Genomic DNA, 21722 nt, shown 5'->3' with positions numbered 1-21722 from the left:
CGTTGGAAAAAAATAACCACACTTTCAACTTTGTAAAAAAACTTTCAGTACGTTGTAAATTACAAGACGGAAAATCGAAAAGCAGGCCTCGGATCGACTCTGACGAGCAAAAAAAAGTCGTTTATTTATAAATAAAATAGGGAAATACAAAATAAAATTTTTGTCGCAACACTAAATTATGATTTAGTGTTGTCACAAAAATTTTATTTTGTATTTCCCTGATTCTTCACTGATTTCTAAACTCAATTAATCAAAACTTGAATAACTTTGCTAACTAAATATTTAAATACTTCTTATTTATTTTTCCACAGGAAATAAAATTTAAAACATTTCAACTTCTGAAATTTGATAATTTCTAAAAATTAAAACTATAACTCTTCCGAAAATTAAATTATTTTTTACAATTTTTAACTAAACTTCATCTCTAAATCAATTATCTATATTAATTTTTAATAATTTTCGAAAATTCTTCGAGAATTCAATTATTTCAATACGAAAATTCAATTTTTTATAATAATTGAAAGCGTCCATTTTTCTTTTTAAAATTTTAATAAAGCAATTCGTAAAATTAACTTTTAAAAAATATTTCTAAATAATTTTTTAAAGACAATAGTTTTACAATTACACAATTAAAAAATATTCAAAAAATTTAAATTTGGTAAAATCCTTTAAAAAAATAATTTAAATTTAGTAACATCTTTGAAAAATAATTGAAATTTGGTAAAATCTTTAAAAAAATAATTGAAATTTGGTAAAATCTTTTAAAAAATAATTTAAATTTAGTAAAATCTTTGAAAAATAATTGAAATTTGGTAAAATTATTTAAAAAATAATTGAAATTTGGTAAATTCTTTGAAAAATAATTAAAATTTGATAAAATCTTTTCAAAATAATAGAGTTTTTAAAAAATATAAAAAAAATAATCAAATTTTTGAAGAATTTTAATTATAAATAATTTCTCAAAAATTCGAAAATAGTAAATTTTTAAAAACTTTAATTTACTTTGTTCGAAGGTAATTGAATCTTAAAAAATTATGATAAAACAATTCTAAGAATTAATGTAATTTTTCGAAAATAATTGAAGAATTTTTGTTTAATTTAAAAAACAATAATTTTTTAAAGAATTTTAATTAAAAATTTTAAATATGATTATTTTCTCCAATATTTTAAAAATAATTCTAAAAAATTTTAATGTTTTTATTTTGTATGTATTTGAATTTTCGTAAATATTGAAAATAATTTCATTTTAAAAAGTTAGAACGAAATTATTCAGAGAATTACTTTTTTCAAAACTATATTAATATTATTTTTAGAACCTAATTTTCATTAATTTTCATTTTTATTGAATTTACACTTGAATATTCATTAAAATTTTTGAGTATTCAATTATTTCAAAAATTTTCAATTAAAATTATTATAAGTTAACTTTCAAAAATTATTGTAATAAAATACTTGAAAAAATGATTTATTTTCAATTAAATTTTACAAAATTTCAATTATTCAAAATCTTTTTAATTTTATATTTCAATAATTTAATTAGAAAAATTATTTAAAAATAAATTTTCAAAGATTTATCTATAGTTATGCTTTTCACACTATAAAAATCGAAATAAGTTGCATTTTATACTAAAATCTGGTATCTTGTTGCAAAAGTTGAAAGAAAAGTAAAGAGAAAATCTTAATTTAAAATCAGTCTTGGTTTTTCTATAAAAACTTCTTTAAATATTTTTTCCTTTCAATTTCCCTCTCAAAATGTAATTTTGCCTATTAAATTAGAAAGCGTCACATATATTACATTTATCATCCACATTATGAACAATAAAGGTTTATTGTGCAAATAAACCGTTTAATTATTTAGTTTTAAATTAATGTTGTCACATTAAATATATAGTTTTTAAATAACCCTGGTAATATTCTTTAACGGTCCACTTTACCGCCCGCATTCCCTATACCCATTTCCATAAAGGTGAGAGACAGGAAGACTATAAAGAAAGAGGAAGGAAGAAATCGAATACGAAGCAACACGTTGCTTACGAATGGGAAAATTAACCCGGAAATAGAATTGTAATATATTACATTTTATAATTTTTACCCGGGTAAAGTTAAAATTAATCTCGAATAATTAATTTTCAATATTCATTTGATTTTTACATTCGAATATCAATATTCATTTGACTCTACACTTGTATATTTTTTTCGAATTCATATTCATCTGAATGAAATTATTTTCAAAGAAAAATCAAACCCTGTGTCAAGTGTCTATATTTGATAAGCAATTACAAAGTTGGCACGCGACTTAAAAACGTTATTCATTGCCTATGCGCATACAATACAATGACGTGACTACTCAGCATGCTAATTGTTTAAAGATAAAGAAACAAGAAACTGCACTGAGGAAAGTAGCGAAAAGAATTCACGAGAGAGATTATACAGGATGTCCGGGGAGACTCGTCAAAGAGGCGGAATACTTTCGAACTTTAAATTTAAAATAGCCACAGGGATATATTTGCGTGTTTCGAAAAGTATTCGCGAAAAAAAATTTTTTACCACCAATTTAACCGATACTAAAATGTAATTTCACTAAATTGTTTCTTTGAAAGCGACTTATGGGAAATACAATGTATAAATTCTTGTACATTTAAAATTCATTTGAAATATATTCAAAATACATTTTAAATTTTCTTCAAACGTACACGAATTTCTTTAATTGTAAAATTATTCGAAAACATCAATAACTTCATTTTTAAATAAATATTTAATAATCATTATTTTTTTACAGAAAAAAGAATTATCCAAAAATTTAAATTCAAACCTTTTTGAAATTCAATAAATTATGATATATATTATTATAAAACATGAAGAAATCGATCACTCCGAGTCTTCGACTCGGAGCAATCGACTTCTTCATGTTTTATAATAATTAAAAATGACCGAGTGATAAAATTATTATTTTATATTATAAGAATATTGTCAAGTACTGTAACTTCTTAAAAATTATTTTCATTTCAATTCAATTATTATGTTCAAGAATTTTTAACTAAAATTCTTCTTTAAATCAATTATTTTTAATAATTTTTGAAAAAGTTCTTTGATAATTTTCAAATCCATTTGTATACAATTCAATTTTACGAAATTTCATCGATTATTCGAAAATTTTTCAATTAAATATAGATTAGAGAATAAAAACTTCCAATAACTTAAAAAAAATTCAATTAAACTTTTTCAAAAAAATTAAATCTACACAATTTTTAGTGAAAAGCATGAAAAATTCAAATTTTCAAATTTTCAAAGATTATAATTTAAAACCTTTTCAAGATTCAATTATTTCTAAAAAAAAAATTCACGTTATAATACTTTTAATATTCAATTATTATCTAAATTTTTAACTGAAATTCACTTAAAAATCAATTTTTATTTATTTTATCAAAAATAAATAATTTATTGAATAACTGAATGTTTCTTAAAATTCAATTCCCATAAAGAATTTTTTTTATTTATTCAGAAATTTTATCAACAAATTTTTAAATAATTGAATTCTTTTGAAGAATTTTTAAGAATAATTACATTTTTCGAAAAATTCGATTAAAATTGTATTAAAAATAATTGAAATTCTGCGATGATTTTTATTATTTGTGAAAATAATAAAACTCATTGAACAAGAATTTTATTATTTTTGAACAATATTTAATTTTTGCGAAAAATATTATTACTCTTGAAAATAATTGAATTTCTGCAGTAATTTGTAACTTTTCCAAAATTAAATTTTTTTTTCTCTTTTTCTTAATTAAAATTCTTCTATACAAATGCATTATTTTCAATAATTTTTAAAAAAGTTCTTTTATAATTTTCAAATTCATTTGTTTACAATTTAATTTAAAAAAATTTCAATTATTCGTAAATTCTTTAATTAAATATATATTAGAAAACTAAACTTCAAATAATTTTTAAAAAAATCCACAATTAAACTTACTCAAAAAAATTAATTCAACAGAATTATTATTTAAAAATTAGAAAAATTCAGATTTTCAAAGATTTTAATTTGAAACCTTTTCAAAATTCAATTATTTCTAAAAATTCACGCTCTAAGGATTTTAATATTCAATTATAATCTAAAATTTTTACTGAAATTCATTTTTTAATTAATTTTTATTAAAATTCAATTAGTTAAATACGAAAAAAACAATTTATTGAATAATTAAATGTTTTTTAAAATTGAATTTTTATAAAAAAATGTTATGAACAAATTTTTTCGACGAATTTTAGAAAAAATTAATAAAATTGAAATAAATTTTTAAATTATATTAAAGAATAGAATAATTCTTTTTTATAATGTAAAACCTTTTTAAAATTTATCTGTCACTAAAAATTACAATATTGTAATTTTTCTAAAATTCAATCGATGTTTCTTGAAATTGAATTCTCACAAAAAATTTTATCAACAAATTTTTAAATAATTGACTTCTTTTGACGAATTTTAATTAAAGTTTTTAGGAATAACTACATTTTTTTGAGGAATTCGATTAAAATTGTATTAAAAATAATTGAAATTGTGCGATGTGATTTATTATTTAAGAATATAATTGAATTCATAAAAAGAATTTTGTTATTTATCAAAGTAATTGAATCCCTGTAAAAAATATTATTTATCAAAATAATTGCATTATTTCAAAGAAATTTATAAAAAAATTTGTAAATAATTGAATTCCTGTGAAATTTTTATAATTTATGAAAATAATTAAATATTTCCGTATAGAATTTTATTAAATTAATTGATATTGAAAATCATTGAATTGAGGCAAATTTTTGAAAATAATTAAAATTTTGCCTAGAATTTTATAAAAATATTTGAAAATAATTGAATTTCTTCGAAGATTTTTATTACTTTTAAAAATAATTGAATTTCTGCAATCGTTTGTAACTTCTCCGGGTATATATTTTTTTAGTGTTTTTATCTAAAATTCTCCTTTAAATCCATTATTTTTAATAATTAATTAATATAATTTAAAAATTTAACTAATTTCAGAAGAATTCATTCGAGATTGACATTTTATAAAATTTCAAATTGAAACCTTTTAAAGTTCATCTATTTATGAAAATTGTAAACGCAACTCTTTTAAAATTTAATTAATTTTGAAATATTTAAGTAAAATTATTTATTAAACAATTTATAAGTATAATAATTTTATGGTAGTTCTTCAAGAATTGAGTTATTTAAAAAGAAATTGTCAGAAATCTATTGTTAGAAATAGAAAAATTTGAAGGTTTTGTATTATGAATTCGTGGTAATTTTATAGTTTCAGAAGCAAACAAAAAAAACATCAAAATTCAGAATTCTGTTATGAATTCTAAAAATTTAATTTTCTCCAGTACTTTTAATTAAAAAATCCCTGATTTCCCTGACCAATTCTACTTTCCCTGACTTTTCCCTAAATTTCCTGACATGTGGCGTCAGATATTTAAAAATACATTTAAAATACACTGAAAATTAATAACATTCACTCGAAAATAAATAAAACGAGCGAAACACATTGAAATATTTTCTGCAAAATGTGAATCTTTTTGTACAGAAGAAAAAAAATTCTATGCAAAATAAATTTGAATGAAAAAGGCTAGACGATCATTTCCTTCCGGCGGGATATAGAAACTCTAATAAATTTAATCAACAAAGTACGACAAACGTTTCCGAATATCATGTGAAGAATGACTAATGTATCCTGTTGCAGTTCGTGTTTCTATAGTCAAAGATTCTTTAAAAAAAAAAAAAAAAAAAAAAAAAAAAAAAAAAAAAAAAAAAAAGTTTACACATATATAAACGATTGGGAGAGCAAGGGAATGAATTCTCAAATTTTAATTTCGTATCTGGCTAATTATGATTTACGGCAATATCCTTACGACATCCTGATCAGTACGCGCGATATCGCCCGCAGGATATTCAAATGCGATGAATATTGCCCGTCGCGATAAACGGTCTTTCAAAGAGAGAGGAACGAGGTAGGAAATCATGGGGAGGAAAGAAAAAGGGATGAGAGAAATAAGAAAGATGGACAGAGAGAGAGAGAGAAAGAAAAACAAGACAGAAATAAGAGAGAGAAAGAGAGGAATAAGAAAGAAAAAGAGAGAAAAAATAAAGAGAGAGGAAGAGATAAAAAAAGGGAAAAAAAGAAAGAGAGAGAGAGAGAGTAATAAAGAGAGAGAAAGAGAGAAAAAAAGAAAAAGAGTGAAGAGGGGAGAGTTAAAGATAGGAATAGTGGGTGTATGCAATACGTATGAGGTAAATGACCGCCAGGTGATATTCCTAGTAGTCCATTCGGTATTCAAGATGACCTTCCAGACCGCCGCATCCTTTCTTAACCGAGAGAACTCTTGTGAGAGTTGTTTCAAGATGTTATTAATCGCTTACAAAAGGTTTTTAATTGAAATGAAATTGTGTAATTTGAATAGAATAATGAAGAAGTTGATGGGCGTGAAAGTAATTACATCTTACAGTGTTGAAAAACAAATCAAACCCATTAAATGCGGAGCTACAGAATTTCCTATCTTCAATTCCAAACACCATAAAGAATATTCAAGTTTTTTTAAATCTCCAAATAAAATTCTTAATTGATTCAAGTTTTTTTTTCCCCCTTCTTCAAAAACAATTTGCCCAGCAAAAATATGATAAATGATTGAAAAAATTTTACCTTATCCGATCGTTTCTTAATAGGTGGTGTAGCTCCACTAGGACAAACGTTAAGATCAGTCTCAGTAGCCATTCGATTGAAACGTTGCATTCGCTCACGAACACTTAGTTGTTCAGCTGATGATTGTGGTGTCGTTGGAATCTCGTCCTCCTATTTTTTTTTGTTTGTTTACAATCATTTTTCTAATCTCAATTTTATGAAAAATATTTAACAAAAACCCAGTGAGAAAATCTCATAAATATGTATACCAGAACGAACCACAAAAAAGCAGAGGAATATTTTACCATACACCAAATATTTATCAAATAGAATATACAAAATACGAATACCAAAACCAGAGAAAAAATTATGATTGGAAAATGAAATCGAACAACACCATTGAAAACTTATCGGAAATATAGCTGTATGTAATTAAAATCAAGTCTTTCCTACTACGAATTTTGAGTTAGTAGAGAGATTTTTTGCCTTCTATATATGAATGAGAAAATATGGAACAATTTCAAGATCGAGAGTTAACTAAATGATTCATAAGAAGATTAGTTTACGAATTAGAAAGTGCAAGTCAATTAAATCCCATACAAGAAATATGTGTGTGTGTGTAAATTATGAACATGTTAATTAAGAGAATGATTTCATGCTTTTATGTAATTTATAGAATTTACAGAGAAAAAAAATGTATTTGATTCAAATAAATGATTACTATTATCCAATAAACGTGACTATTAAAATAAATAATTTTTTTTGAGTATTTTTATTGAATCAAATAATTTTTATTTAAAAAACCACTTTAAGGTTGTTTACTTTAAATATTTTCCTAAAGTTCAGAACATTTAAATGAACGGAATTTTTTTCTACTTAAACATTTTTAAAAACTACTGTACACAAAAAGGAAAAATAATAAAAATTTAAAATTTACTAAATTAAAAATTACATTTTAAAATATTCAAAATAATTTAAAAAAAAAATTAATAGAAGTAAAACAATATTGTCAAACAATATCGTCTTTTATTTAAACGTTCGAAAATTTAGGAACATCTTTGAAATTATTGGTTCAAATACAATATTTATTTAAATATTACATCGTTTATCGTAATATTATGTTTCTAAAGTTTTGAATGTTCAAATGAACGACGATATTTTTTTGCTTCTTTTAGTTTGTATTTTTTTATAAAAAAAAATAATGTTGTATATTAAAAAATACAATCTATCTATAGATAAGATTTTTATTTTATAATTAATTCAAAATTGTAAAGACAAATAGCAATGATCAGAATTTTTTTCACTTCTTTTCATTAAAAGACTAAAATTCTGTTAAATATGTTTTGTTAAATTGAAATTATATAGATTTTTGTTCTTTTCTTCTAAAAAAAATTAGAAAATTGTTAAACAACTGTGATTATGAAATAGAAAATTTATTTATTTTGCATTATTTTTGTTTATGAATCACAACTTCTAAAAAAATTATTATTTTGTTTTAGAAAAAGAAGAAAAATATTTGCACAATTCCAATTTTTAATCTCATTTTTGGAACAGAATTTTCCACAGGAATTAAGACATTAAAAATTTCAAATTCAAAGCTTTTTTCAATTTTTTAAACAATTTTACTTTTTTTTATTTTAATTATTATAAAACAAAAAGATATCGATTGCTCCGAGTCGAAGACTCGGAGTGATCGATTTCTTTATGTTTTTTAATAATTAAAGATGATTGAGAGATAAAATCATTATTTTATATTATAAGAATATTGTCAGGTTCTATAACTTCTTCAAATTATTTTCATTTTAATTCAATTATTATGTTCTAGAATTTTAAATTATTTTTTATGAAAATAATTGAATTCTTTTTGGAAAAATTTATTAAAATAGTAGATATTGAAAATCATTGAAATTAGAAAAATTTTTGAAAAAAATTGAAATTAGGACAAGAATTTATTTGATATTTATGAAAATACACAGTTGAATTTTATTTTTTTTAAATAATTAAATTTCTGCAATTATTTGTAATTTCTTCAAAATTGAATTTTTTTAGTGTTGTCAACAAAAATTTAAATTAGAAAATTTTTAAATTCAATTATTTTTTAAATTGCTAATTTTATTTGAAAAAGGTAGGAAGAAGTTAGCCGCGCGAATTGTTGCTAGTTTAATTTTAATTATTATTCTTTTTTGTATAGTAATTTTTAAAAATATTTAAACAGAAAAAAATGTCGTTCTAAACTTTAGGAAAAAGAAATTTTAAAATAATTATTTAAACATTACAATATTGATTTAAATAAAAATTATTTGATTAAATTGAATATTTATTTTGTAAAAGACAATCAATCTATTATTTGAATCAAACAAACTTTCTTTCAGTGTAGGCATAAAAAATTAAATTTAAAATTTTTTTGAACATTTTCTATACTACAATTATGTTTTACTTGATTGTAAATTTTTAATTCTTAGTAATAAAATAGAATGTTCATTATAACTCAACCTCATAACTGAAAATTAATTTTTAACGCAAACAAAAATTTATAAAAATAATTTCAAACTAGAATAAAATTTTTTTTTTCTTTTGATTTTTAGAATTTTTTTTCTAAATAATTATTCAGGAAAACTTATGTCAAAAAATCTTTTGCCAAAATAGATTTTTTAAACTCAAAATATTTTTTGATAAAAAAAGCGAATTTTATCAAGTTAATTTTCTGCAATATTATATTGTTTAAATAAAATCTTGTGAAAAAATTTAGAAACGCAAAAAAATGAATACAATGAGGAAAGAAAAAAACTCACTTTGATGATGATTTCGGCAACAGTTTTCGGCTTTTCGACACTAATATTTTCCTTGTTTTCCACTTTGACTTTGTCTTGACTTTTTCGTCTGGGTGGTACAGGTGGTGATGTTGGAAGATCCGTTTCCTCCGTATATTGTTTAAAGGCACTTGTTGTTTCTTTGGAGTTTCTCTCAAAATTATTATGAAAAACGCCAGTGGTATCTTCGGAAAGTTCATTTTGATAACGAGAAATGGGAGATGTGGTATAACTTGTAGGACTTGTAGGACTCAAAGGGGCCGGAGGTGGCGGACGATAAGGCGGTGGTTCACGAAGTGGAGAAACAGGAGTTGCAAGGTCAGGAGTTCTAACTGGCGAAGTAGGCGAGATACCAAAACTAAAACCCGGAGATGAGAGATCTAATGAAGTTTGGCGATATTTTTTCTTCAGCAACAAATATTTTTCTCCCTGCAAAGGAAAAAGAAAGGAGGATTTATAAATATTTATACTACAAAAAAAAATGTTCAGAAAATTTAAATTTGGTAAAATCTTTTAAAAAATAATTGAAATTTGGTAAAATCTTTTCAAAATAATTGAGTTTTTAATAAATATAAAAAAAAAATCAAATTTTTGAAGAATTTTAATTAAAAATGATTTCTTCAAAATTTTAATAATTCTAGAAAAGTAAATTTACTTTATTCGACGGTAATTGAAGCTTAACAACTTATGATAAAACAATTCGAAGAATTAGTTTTTTTATAAATATTGTAATGTCATTTTTCGAAAATAATTGGATTTTGTAAAAAGAGTTTTTGTATAATTTAAGAAAAACTAATTAATTTTTGGAAGAATTTTAATTAAAAATGTTGAACATAATTTAATTTTAGAAAATTAGAACGAAAAAATTCTGAGAATGAGTTTATTTAAAAATATTTTAATATTATTTTTATAACCTAATTTTCATTTTTATTAAATTTACACTTGAAGGTTTTTCATTAAAATTTTTAAAAATACTATTATTTCCAAAATTTTCAATTAAAATTCTTTAAAAGTTAACTTTTAAAAATTGTAATAAAATACTTGAAAAAAAGGTTTATTTTCAATTAAATTTTACAAAATTTCAATTATTCAAAATATTTTTAATTGCATATTTCAAAAATTTAATTAGAAAAATTATTCAAAAATAACTTTTTAAAGATTTGTTGCATTTTATACTAAAAATGTGGTATTCTGTTGCAAAATTTGGAAGAAAAGTCGAAAAAGTCATAATATCTAAGGCCTGTTATTATTAAAAAAAATTATTTCATCTAATTAATTAACTTTAATGTTTACTAATATTATTATTGTATTAATATATTAAATATTTATAACAAATCATTTCGTTATTCAACAAAAAAATAAGCCCATGAGCTTATCGAGATTTATTTAAGATATTTAATTTATTTGTGTAGATTGATTCGGGAAAATTGTTAACTTCTTCAAATTTAATATTTAATCACCGAATGATAAATTCACTTCCTTCAAAAAAATATTAAATTTGCGTTATAATTCATTTTTAGTAACTATACTTTTCCTACTTGTAATAATCACCTTATATTTTGAGGTTATATTCACATTTTCAAAGAATTAAAAAGCAATTGTCAGATTTTTTTTTGTTTGAAAAGAAGCAAAGACTGGAACGAATAGATGGAAAATATTTTAGAAAATTAACACGCAAATTTAACCCGCCATATTGTTGCTAATTCGAAAGTAGTCACGTGACTAATTGTATTTCTATTTCAGTCATGTCAGTAATTTTATTTTCATACAGAAAAAAAAGAAATTTAGCATTGTCACAAAAAATTATTTTACTATTTAAAAGCTATTTTTTCTAGTTTTGCTAATTTAATTAAATTATGTCACGTGACAACAACAATGAATTTTTCCTGTCAAATATTTGATAAAGAACAACAATAAAGAACAAATATTCAATAATAGTTCAATTGTCGAACTACTGTCAACTATATGCAACAAAGCAATAATTGCTTAACGTAATTAAACAATTGCATCTAAACAATAAATTACGTTTGAAAATGAATTAAAATAGTAAAATATTTCGATCTTTCAAATATTTGTGCGTTGATCTGGCAACAATGTGACGTTTATAAGCAACAAGTCGTTTCTGTCAGGAGAGAAAAATAAACAGCGCATGACACATTCATAGGACTTACCTCCTCATTTTTGATTGTGGCCAATATATTCACATATTCCTTGAATCTATTTCGTGCCTCCACTGGAAAGTAAAAAAAGGGAAGACTTTTTAAACGATGAAATGATATTGAATTAATTATTCAGTCATATTTATTCACAGAGAGCAGGACACTCATATCACAAACACAAATCACTCGTAAAACTTTTTTTTAACTCGAAATAAACCTACCTCGTGTTTCGGGATCTGTGAGAAACTTCTTAAAATACTTCACAAGGTCGTGATTTCGCACTGAACCACCGTTTTCCAATAAATATTTGCGTATTTCCTCCAACGACAGTTCACTGGGCGTCGCCATCTTTACACTACTGAGGGTGGCACACCAGCGCTCCTGTCGGCAGCTCCGCTCGTTCTTCTGTTGGCCGGTAAAGAAGATTTTCAGTGTTGAAAATATTTACGAATATAAATAATTCGTTTTGTCTTATAAATATTATATTATTTTGATTTATGAAGCTTTTTAATTATTTTTCTAATTATGTTAACGAAATGTTCAATAATTATAAGCAGAAGATAATCAAAAGTAAGTGAATGAAATATATTTCCGTTTCGAGTTTTCTGAAAAAAAATTGTTAGGAATATACTGAAGAGTGAACAAATATTTTCTCCATTTTTTAAACGTTTTAAACAATTTACGGTAGTTTCAAAATAATTAGAATTAATTAATTATCCTTTTTCGCTTATTTTGCTTGTTTCTTTTTCGATTTCATTAACCGAATTAATTACTTGTATAAGAATTTTCACAGTTTATTCATTAAGTCTTCTGTCGTTTAACAATAAGTTAACCTTTAAATTGAAGTACTTTCTAATTGTTTTATTCATAAAAAATCTTTTATAAAAAATTATAATTTATTATTAGGTACGTTATTTGAATAAATAGCGATTCTTTAACTAATTTTTAATTTTTTTCTCTCTTGTTTTATTACCTTTATCAAAATTCGAATATTTTCTTAGCTTTCTTCACAGTCAAATATTTTTAATTTTAAACTTTAAAAATATGAAATTATCAATTTTAAGAATTTTAAGAACATATATCTATTTTCGAGAAAACAATTTTGAACATATATCTCTTTTCGAGAAAACAATTTTATGCGGAATTTATATTAATAATTTTATATTAATAATGCAATAAAAAAAATTTGAGAAGCGCTCCCAAGAAATAGTTACCTAAGAAGCAAAAATTTTTAGGTTATGTTTATAATTTTTGTAGTAAAAATACAGAAAGAGAATCAATTAATATCACAAATTTTTTATTTTTAAGTCCTTATTACATCCAAAATATTCTAAAAAAAACTTATTTCAAATTTATATAATTAAAAGTAAACTTCTAATAAATATAAATCTAAGACAAACATAACCCAAAATTCGTTTGCTTCTTGTAAAAACGAAGTCTTAAAGTTTTTTTTTTAAATTTAACCCTTTAACGACGAGATGTGCTACTTTTCAACATGAAATTTAATCTCTTACAATTACTAGAAAAAAGCCATAAAAGTTTTTAAAAGTCCATACCCTACTATTTTTGGGGTCGCTCTTTCGAATGGTGTGGTCAAAATTTTCAAAAAATGATATTTAACCCTTCTTTTTTCAAAAATACTAAAAAAAGTCAAGTTTTTTTAATGTAATTTTTTTCAAAAGAATTTTTTTCTGTGTCATAACGCTTTTCAAATAGAACAAAAAGTATCAAAAACGTGTTCCCGATAGTTGTACTTGAAAAATATTCATTTCTAAATTTTATTTTTTTCGATTTTGAATTTAAAATGGCGCTTGAAGGACAAAAATTTTTTCTTATTTTATGTAAGATGACAAACTTTTTCAAAATTGCTCAAATCTGATTGAAATTTGTTACTCAGGGGTTTTCGTGGTCGCTGATTACGAATTTGAAGTCTGATTTCAAAAATTCAAAATGGCGGATCCAATATGGCGGATGACTTTTTAAAAAATTGATCGGATTCGCTTGAAACTCGTTACTCGGGGGTTATCGGGGTCGCTGGTTACGAATCTGATGTCAGTTTTTCAAAATTCAAAATGGCGGATCTAATATGGCGGACGAAATACAAAAATTGTTCAGATTTGCTTGAATCTTGTTACTCGGGGGTTTTTGGGGTAGCTGATTACGAATTTGATATCAGATTTTCAAAATTCAAAATGGCGGATCCAATACGACAGATGACTTTTTTAAAAATTGATTGGATTCGCTTGAAATTTGTTACTCTGCGGTTTTTCGCGTCACTTATGACGAATCTGACGTTAGATTCAACAAATTCAAAGTGGCCAAAGTATAATGAAAGACTAATTTTTTTAATTTACTCAGGTTTGCTTGAAATTTGTTAGTGTGGTATTTTTAGGGTGGCTGATTACGAATATGAAGTCACATTCCAAAAATTCAAAATGGCGGAATTATTATACTCTTTTTGCTCTGACTCTACCAGTATCAACTTATCTATATTTCACAATATGTGACAGGAAAATTTAAAAGTGATCTATGGTACGAGAAAATCGATGTTAGTTTTTCAAAATTCAAAATGGCGGAACGAATATGGCAGACGAAATTAAAAAATTAGTCGGATTCACTTGAATTTTGTTACTCTAGGGTTTTCGGGTCCACTGATTGCGAATCCGATGTTCGTTTTTAAAAATTCAAAATGCTTGGTATAAAATTAGCTATAAGAATTGGTAAGGATATTTTTTACACCTCGTCTGCCTTATCGATTCCACCATTTTGAATTTTGAAAAACTAACATCGGATTCGCAACCAGCAACTCCAAAAACCCACGAGTAACGTGTTTCAATCAGGTTTAAGATATTTTGAAAAATTCGTCCGCCATTCTGGATCCGGCATATTAAATTTTTTTAATCCAACGTCAGATTCGTCATTATCGAACCCAAAAACCGCAGAGTAACAAATTTCAAGCGAATCCGATTAATTCTTAAAAAAGTCATCTGTCATATTGGATCCGCCATTTTGAATTTTGAAAATCTGATATCAAATTCGTAATCAGCTACCCCAAAAACCCCCGAGTAACAAGATTCAAGCAAATCTGAACAATTTTTGTATTTCGTCCGCCATATTAGATCCGCCATTTTGAATTTTGAAAAACTGACGTCAGATTCGTAACCAGCGACCCCGATAACTCCCGAGTAACGAGTTTCAAGCGAATCCGATCAATTTTTTAAAAAGTCATCCGCCATATTGGATCCGCCATTTTGAATTTTTGAAATCAGACTTCAAATTCGTAATCAGCGACCACGAAAACCCCTGAGTAACAAATTTCAATCAGATTTGAGCAATTTTGAAAAAGTTTGTCATCTTACGTAAAATAAGAAAAAATTTTTGTCCTTCAAGCGCCATTTTAAATTCAAAATCGAAAAAAATAAAATTAAGAAATGAATATTTTTCAAGTACAACTATCGGGAACACGTTTTTGATACTTTTTGTTCTATTTGAAAAGCGTTAAGACACAGAAAAAAATTCTTTTGAAAAAAATTACATTAAAAAAACTTGACTTTTTTTAGTATTTTTGAAAAAAGAAGGGTAAAATATCATTTTCTGAAAATTTTGACCACACCTTTCGAAAGAGCGACCCCAAAAATAGTAGGGTATGGACTTTTAAAAACTTTTATGGCTTTTTTCTACTAATTGTAAGAGATTGAATTTCATGTTGAAAAGTAGCACATCTCGTCGTTAAAGGGTTAACTTATTTTTTGGACTTAAAACGAAAATAAGACAATATATTAGGTTTTAAAATCAGTTTTCTAATCAGAAATTTAATCGCAATATTTGAACTAATGTAGGTTGTTTTAGTCAAAATCAGACTTAAAATAAGATTTACAATTTTACAGTGAATTCAAAATAACCGATTATTTTTCTATTATCAAATAAATATTTTCTTGAACCAAATAATTTTTATTTAAATTATTTAAATGGTATTTGTTTAAAATAAATAAATTATTGCTTTAAATACAATTTATTTGACTTATATAACAATTATTTAATTCAAATAAAAATTATTTAATTTATAAATAAAAATTATTTGATTCAAGTGAATATTTATTTGATTCAAGTAAACATTTGATAACAGACAAGTAATCATTCATTTGAATCAAATAAATTTTTTTCTATCAGCGCGAAATAATGTTTATCATTTTTATGTTTAAAAATACCAATTTTAATGTGACTTATTTGAATGGGAACGATGACTATTTTCGCATAAATGTTAAAATAGCACTGGAATGAGGGAAAGCGAGGCGAGTCGCTTAAATATTCTCGCGTGCAAGCACAGTATATAGAGAGTAGGGCTCTATGGATTTTGTAGGTAAATGCAACGACAAAGTCAGCGTTAAGTCCGGATGAGGATAATAAATTGAATTTAACGCAGAACCGTTTGAGTATATCACGGGTGGCCTATACTCGCGATTAGCCTAATGCCTTGCGATGAAGTATTGCGAGAACGTGGATTAATTCTTGCACGCGATTGTTTAAAGGGTGATGACAAAAATTAAATTGCGCTAAAAAATTCAAATTAATTACGAAAATTAATTATTATTAAATTAATTAAATCTTGAAATAATTACTTGATGAAATTAATATATATAACAAAATTAAATTTTATTAAAATGATGAAATAAAACTTGCGCATTTAATAATTATTGTTAGTAAATTAATTAATTATTTATTTAATTTAAATATAAATTTTCGATTTTAATTATTTTTTATTCATTTAATATAATTAATTTGTTTTTCAAATTCAGAATGTCTTTTTCAGAATGGAAGTTTGCAAATTGGTGTCGTGTACATTATAAACTGCTTCTGTCTTCCCTAAGAACGCACGGGTTATATTCTCTATATTTATTCGATGCCTAATTACCTAACTGCCGCGATAAATTCTCTCGAAATTTACTGTTAGTAATATTTTCTTCAGTCACATATTAAGACACGTCTAGTACAAATTACTCATAGTCTGTGTCTTTTACTTCTTGTCAATGAGAAGAAAAAATATTCAAAAGGATTTTTTTTTGTATTTAAACGCTTCTTTAGAATTTAAAAGTTGTTTTCTTATTTAAAAGGTTTTTTTATATGTTACGCAACCTTCCAAAAAATTTCAGGTTATGTTTATGATTATAAACATAACCTGAAATTTCTTCAGGTTTTACTAGTCGAGCCTTTTTTAATTTTATAAAATAAAAATAATTTTTATTGAATATTTTGGATGTGATAACTTGATAAGAATTTAAAGTATCATTAGTTGGCATTGAGAGTTCTCTTTTGTATCATGACTTCAGAATTATCAAACAACCTAACTTTTCTTGTCTATATAGAGAAAATTTGCTACCGCGAATAAAAATTGAAAATTTATTCAACATAATTAACGCATGTTTCATTTATCATATATATTGAAAAAACAAATAAACCGGTGGTGCTTAATTCGCACAGTAGTAATCTAATTAGTGTGTGGGCTTTATTTTAGGTTGAGTGTGTAATATGCATAATTGCAAGGCGCCGTTTTTACTCTCTCTCTCTCTCTCTCTCTCTCTCTCTCTGGTGTTTTATATATCACACCTATATGGACTCTTGTTATTCGGATGATCGCGTAGGTATAACGAGTTCTTTGCTCATTACAATACAGCGAGTAATTAAGAAAACGACCTTACTAATCACCCTGAATGTCTACGACGAACGCGTAGAATATATATTATGGATAATAGTGTCGTGAACCACGAGGGGGGTGGTGATGGTGTGGAGAAAAAGGTTTTTTTTGAAGGGAAAAGAGGAGTTAGAGAAAGTATATGCGTGCTGCACGCACCATTGTATACTTGTATATGGACAGGAAGCATCGCGGTACCTTTGTAATTAAACTCCTTTTATCGGCGATATTCTAATGAAACGACGAATATAAAAATCGAGCGTCGAGTGAGACCCTCTATCAGGAAAAAAAAGTCCAATATATACATTTTTATAATGTAAAACAACCGTTAGCTTTATGTTGCATTGCATTTATATAGTTACGCTTGCCATTTTTAAACACACTCATATTTTTTATATGGCGAATTCCTATTTTTCTACACTGTTAATTCGCATTTTTTGTCAACTAATTCTTTTCTAAATTGAACTAGATATACTGGGATTGTGAATTGAATTTGGATTGTCACTACTGATCTGTTATCACTGATTGTCAGACTTTTATGGACCAACTCACGATAGATTCGCAAAAAAAACCGTTCACAATCAATACTGAAACTGACACTAAAATATTTTTTGTAGAAAAAAATGTACTTACCGAATTTACACGTAGATGCTGAATATCCTCAAAATCGTCTGTTGTTTAAGAAATCAAATATACTGCGTTGGCACTGGTGCGGTGTTCAATGAAGAAAAAGGCCTGAAAATGAAATAAAAAATGATTAATTGTTGTACAAAGTGGATGACTAAAGCATTATTTGGTTAAATATTTATATGTCTATAGGCATATTTAACTGATTGAATTAGTTAGTAAAAATTTTGTAGAGAAACACAGGTAGATGATATCGAATGTGCACCTACAGGACAGCGGGGCGTCGCCACGTTCCTTTGTCCTCGCTCTCGGCCGCTCTTTTGCTCGTGAACCTTTAGATGACCTCAGTGCATATACTTTATAAACAGTCCTGAGAAGGAAGAATCCAGACAGAAAATACCTGCCAAGATTTCCTTTGTACAAACTAACATATTAAACCCGGTTTTCTTTCATATTATAAAACATTCAAGACCCCCGCGAATCATAATTTCTTTCCAAGGTATATCGTTCACATAGTACGTCACGCAAATTTGAATTTGTAGGGTAATGGAGCTCTCACAGCTCTGCCTGCCTGCGCAGGCAGTAATTGGAGTAAGAGAGAAAATCAATTAGAGTGAAAGAGACAGTAAATTCAAATTTGTATGCTGCCTACTAGCTGTGAGAGCGCCTTAAGTTTCACCGACTTCGATTAAAAGTTAATCATTAAAGGCGCCATACCTTCAATCAGTTATTTTACCTAATTTACACAATTTTTCTTAATGTTTGCTAAAATATTTATACTCACGTGTATTAAGTTCCCTTTTGGTAAGAATCCTCCTGCATTTCAATTATGCACTGAAAACGATGCTTTCATCAAAAACTTCTTGTTGAGAATGATACTTGTCGCTGTCAGTGAAATGTAGGTAATTGTAAACTTCTATTCCTCCTGTTTGTAGAGTTAGTCGAAATGGCGGAGGAATCCGCTGTCAATGTAGTACAGCACTAACTCCTGTTAGTAGAATTAGCCAAAATACCGCAGGAATTCACTACCAGTGAAAAATGTAGGTCAAACTTTCAGTATAAGTTATGTTAGGCACCCTTTAGTATAATTATCCAAAATCGCACAGGAATAAAGAAATCTTTCCTTCAGTTGATGTTCGAATACTGAAAACAAAAGAAAATGATTAAAATCAGAAATTTTACACACTGATGATGGTAGAAAAAAATTTTATCGAGGCAAATTTTAAAGTAAAGAGTCACACAAAGCGAGTATATACCTGAAACGTTAAACATTACTCGGATCCTAATTAATCGTGTGTAATTAGTCAGGGGTTGATTAAAGCCTTTCCAGATTCGAGCTCAGTGTAACTTATACTCGATGATCGTGATCGAGTCGATCCTTTTAGGAGAAGTGAACGTCTATCAGGCCATTCAATCTAGCTGGACTACCGTTTACAGCGCGCTTTAAAGTGCTCACAGGTGCACACACCGATACACACATTATATCTCTCTATATATATACTCGCACGTGTGCACATCCACACTTCATTCTCATCACAGTAGAAAATATGTACATGCAACTATTAAAGACCACTTGTTTTTCCAAGGGCGCGGAACCTATAGAGAATGTTTAGGTTCATCTATACCCAAAGAAAAAAACCACTGCCTGTTTTCTCATTTCTCGAAACAAATTGATGAAAATGGGGTTTTATTAACACATAAAAATAACCTATAATATTGTCTGCTTCCAAGGTCTCTTTCAACAGAACGCGTCACTCTGATATCATACTAAAGTGATAAAATTTGAAAGGATCAATGTTTTCAGATATTTCTTAGAAGAATCATATTCTGCCTTCGCGTAAGTCACTATTTGATTTTCCCACAATTGAAATACCGTCTTTTCTATGCAAATTTCTTTTCGAGACTTCAAAAGCTTCTGGAGAAGTAGCGGCAGGACATGCATTACATATTATCGTATATGATAGCGTCATCTGTACAGAGTGCACCCCGCACAATGTACACAAAACCTTGTATACACTACCAACATTTGACTTGGCAGTTGAAGAACTATATGTCCAATGTATACACACTTCATTGAGTGCAGGTGCTCTTGCAGTTCTTATATGCGACAAATACTACATATATATACTTGCAAAGAAAAAAACATCGAGTCTGCGAATTTTAATATACATACCCCATAATCTAATTATTCTAGCACTTTAGCCTAAAAATAAGAGAGTCTAAAGTTCCGGCAAATCGGAGGTCTAAAAATGGCTAAAATTCGGGCTAATCGGAGCTCTAAAAATTACTAAAGATCTGGACCACATAATCCAATTATGTAACATCATTTGAGTCCTAAATTATTTTTGACGATAACAATTGTTAGCATCATCCATATAGACTCTTATAATCGGGAACGCAAACTGAATCGCAATCTTACGATTGCGATTCCGTTTGCGTTCCCGATTATAAGAATCTGACTTTGACCTTTAGGAGTAAAATGTATTTTTCAATCCGTTTTCCAAAAGCAAATAAAGGAAGAGAAGAGTTTTTAAAAATTATGCGAGGAAAAATGCCCCAAGACAGCTGTTTCTTGCTATTCAGTAAAAATCCTTGTCTCTAAACATACTTTAAATGCAAGTTGAAAGTAAAACATATAAAATATCTGCGAGGAAATTACGAGTCTGAGATTAGAATAAAATTCCCAAAAATCAAATATCTCTTAAGTGCATACCAAACAAGAATCTTCAACTACATCAGTGAAAATATATTATATACGCCGCAGAGGTGAAAAAATAATTCCTACTTAACACGTCTGCGCGATGCTCGCATATAGTGAAAATATAGATAAAATATATCACCGCATCTTCGAAGTGCGGATTCAACGATACAAACGACACACTTGTGTCTAAACTCTTAACACTCACTCAAAAGCTCGCTCAAAAGGGTCACAAAAAACACCTGCGAGAAGGCATATGTATGTATATTTCGCTGCATATATACACTCTAACATATATATATCGAGTTTCACGCGACAAGTGCAGCGCCAAACGACCGAGTGAACAGGTTCAAGTCAGTTATGTAGAGGGTTGGAATGCGATATGAATGCGCTAATGCCTCGTTACTGACAGTAACACGATACATTGATAATTCCAAAGTCCATCCCACCCCCGAGTTTAGTACCTATATATTTCTCAGGACCATACACGTGTATTCTGTATGTGTACTCTTTTTCTATCTCATATATACGCTCTTCTTTTTGTTTTAATTCTCATTTCAATTTAGATTGTCGATTTACAATCGCGAACTCGATGCAAATCGGGCTTAAAATGTAATAACCTTGCCAGTTGCCAGTTACAATTAATTCCATTGGAATTCTCAAAATACTGCGCGCGAGACCAGTTCACATACTATATAGATAATTTGACACTTCAACAACTGGACAGTGATACGTATCGACCAAGCCCGACAATTGATTTTGCGTCGAGTTACTATATCATATACATTCACGTTAGTTGTGCTTTAAAAGGAAAGGTACGTTACTGGTCAAAAATAAAATAAAACCTTGCCAATCGAAAATTAACACTATATACGGGCTGTGGGAACCATCTAGGAAAAAAAACCATGTTTGTTCCAAAAACGCTCTTAAAACTTTTTTAGAACGTTTTCATGTCCGTTAAATAATGTTCTAGAACATTTAAACATTCATGTTTTTTAAATGTTTTGGAACATTATTTACCGGACATTAAACGTTCTAGAAACGTTTTAAGAATAACGTTCTTTGCTCAGAAGGAATTTG

General features: G+C 26.6%; 1 protein-coding gene across 3 annotated transcripts in view; it reads right to left on the bottom strand.

The window, feature by feature from the left end:
- Positions 1-12009, bottom strand: part of LOC122507464 (ankyrin repeat domain-containing protein SOWAHB) — a 229485-nt gene extending 217476 nt beyond the window's left edge. For 2 of the 3 annotated variants that reach the window (XM_043620187.1, XM_043620203.1), the window contains exons 1-4: positions 11850-12009; positions 11641-11702; positions 9452-9898; positions 6681-6830 (exon numbers count right to left, since the gene is read on the bottom strand). In XM_043620187.1, the coding sequence (XP_043476122.1) occupies positions 6681-6830; positions 9452-9898; positions 11641-11702; positions 11850-11976 (786 nt within the window). In that variant the 5' untranslated portion in view covers positions 11977-12009. The remainder of the gene's footprint in view (positions 1-6680; positions 6831-9451; positions 9899-11640; positions 11703-11849) is intronic. The other variant, XM_043620195.1, reaches the window with a different exon arrangement.
- Positions 12010-21722: the final 9713 nt, after the last annotated feature.

Source organism: Leptopilina heterotoma, unplaced genomic scaffold (genome assembly GCF_015476425.1).
Source record: "Leptopilina heterotoma isolate Lh14 unplaced genomic scaffold, ASM1547642v1 Lhet_114, whole genome shotgun sequence".
Taxonomy (NCBI): Eukaryota; Metazoa; Arthropoda; class Insecta; order Hymenoptera; family Figitidae; genus Leptopilina; species Leptopilina heterotoma.
The sequence above is the reverse complement of the archived record's forward strand: the minus strand, read 5'-3'. Positions and strand labels throughout refer to the sequence as shown.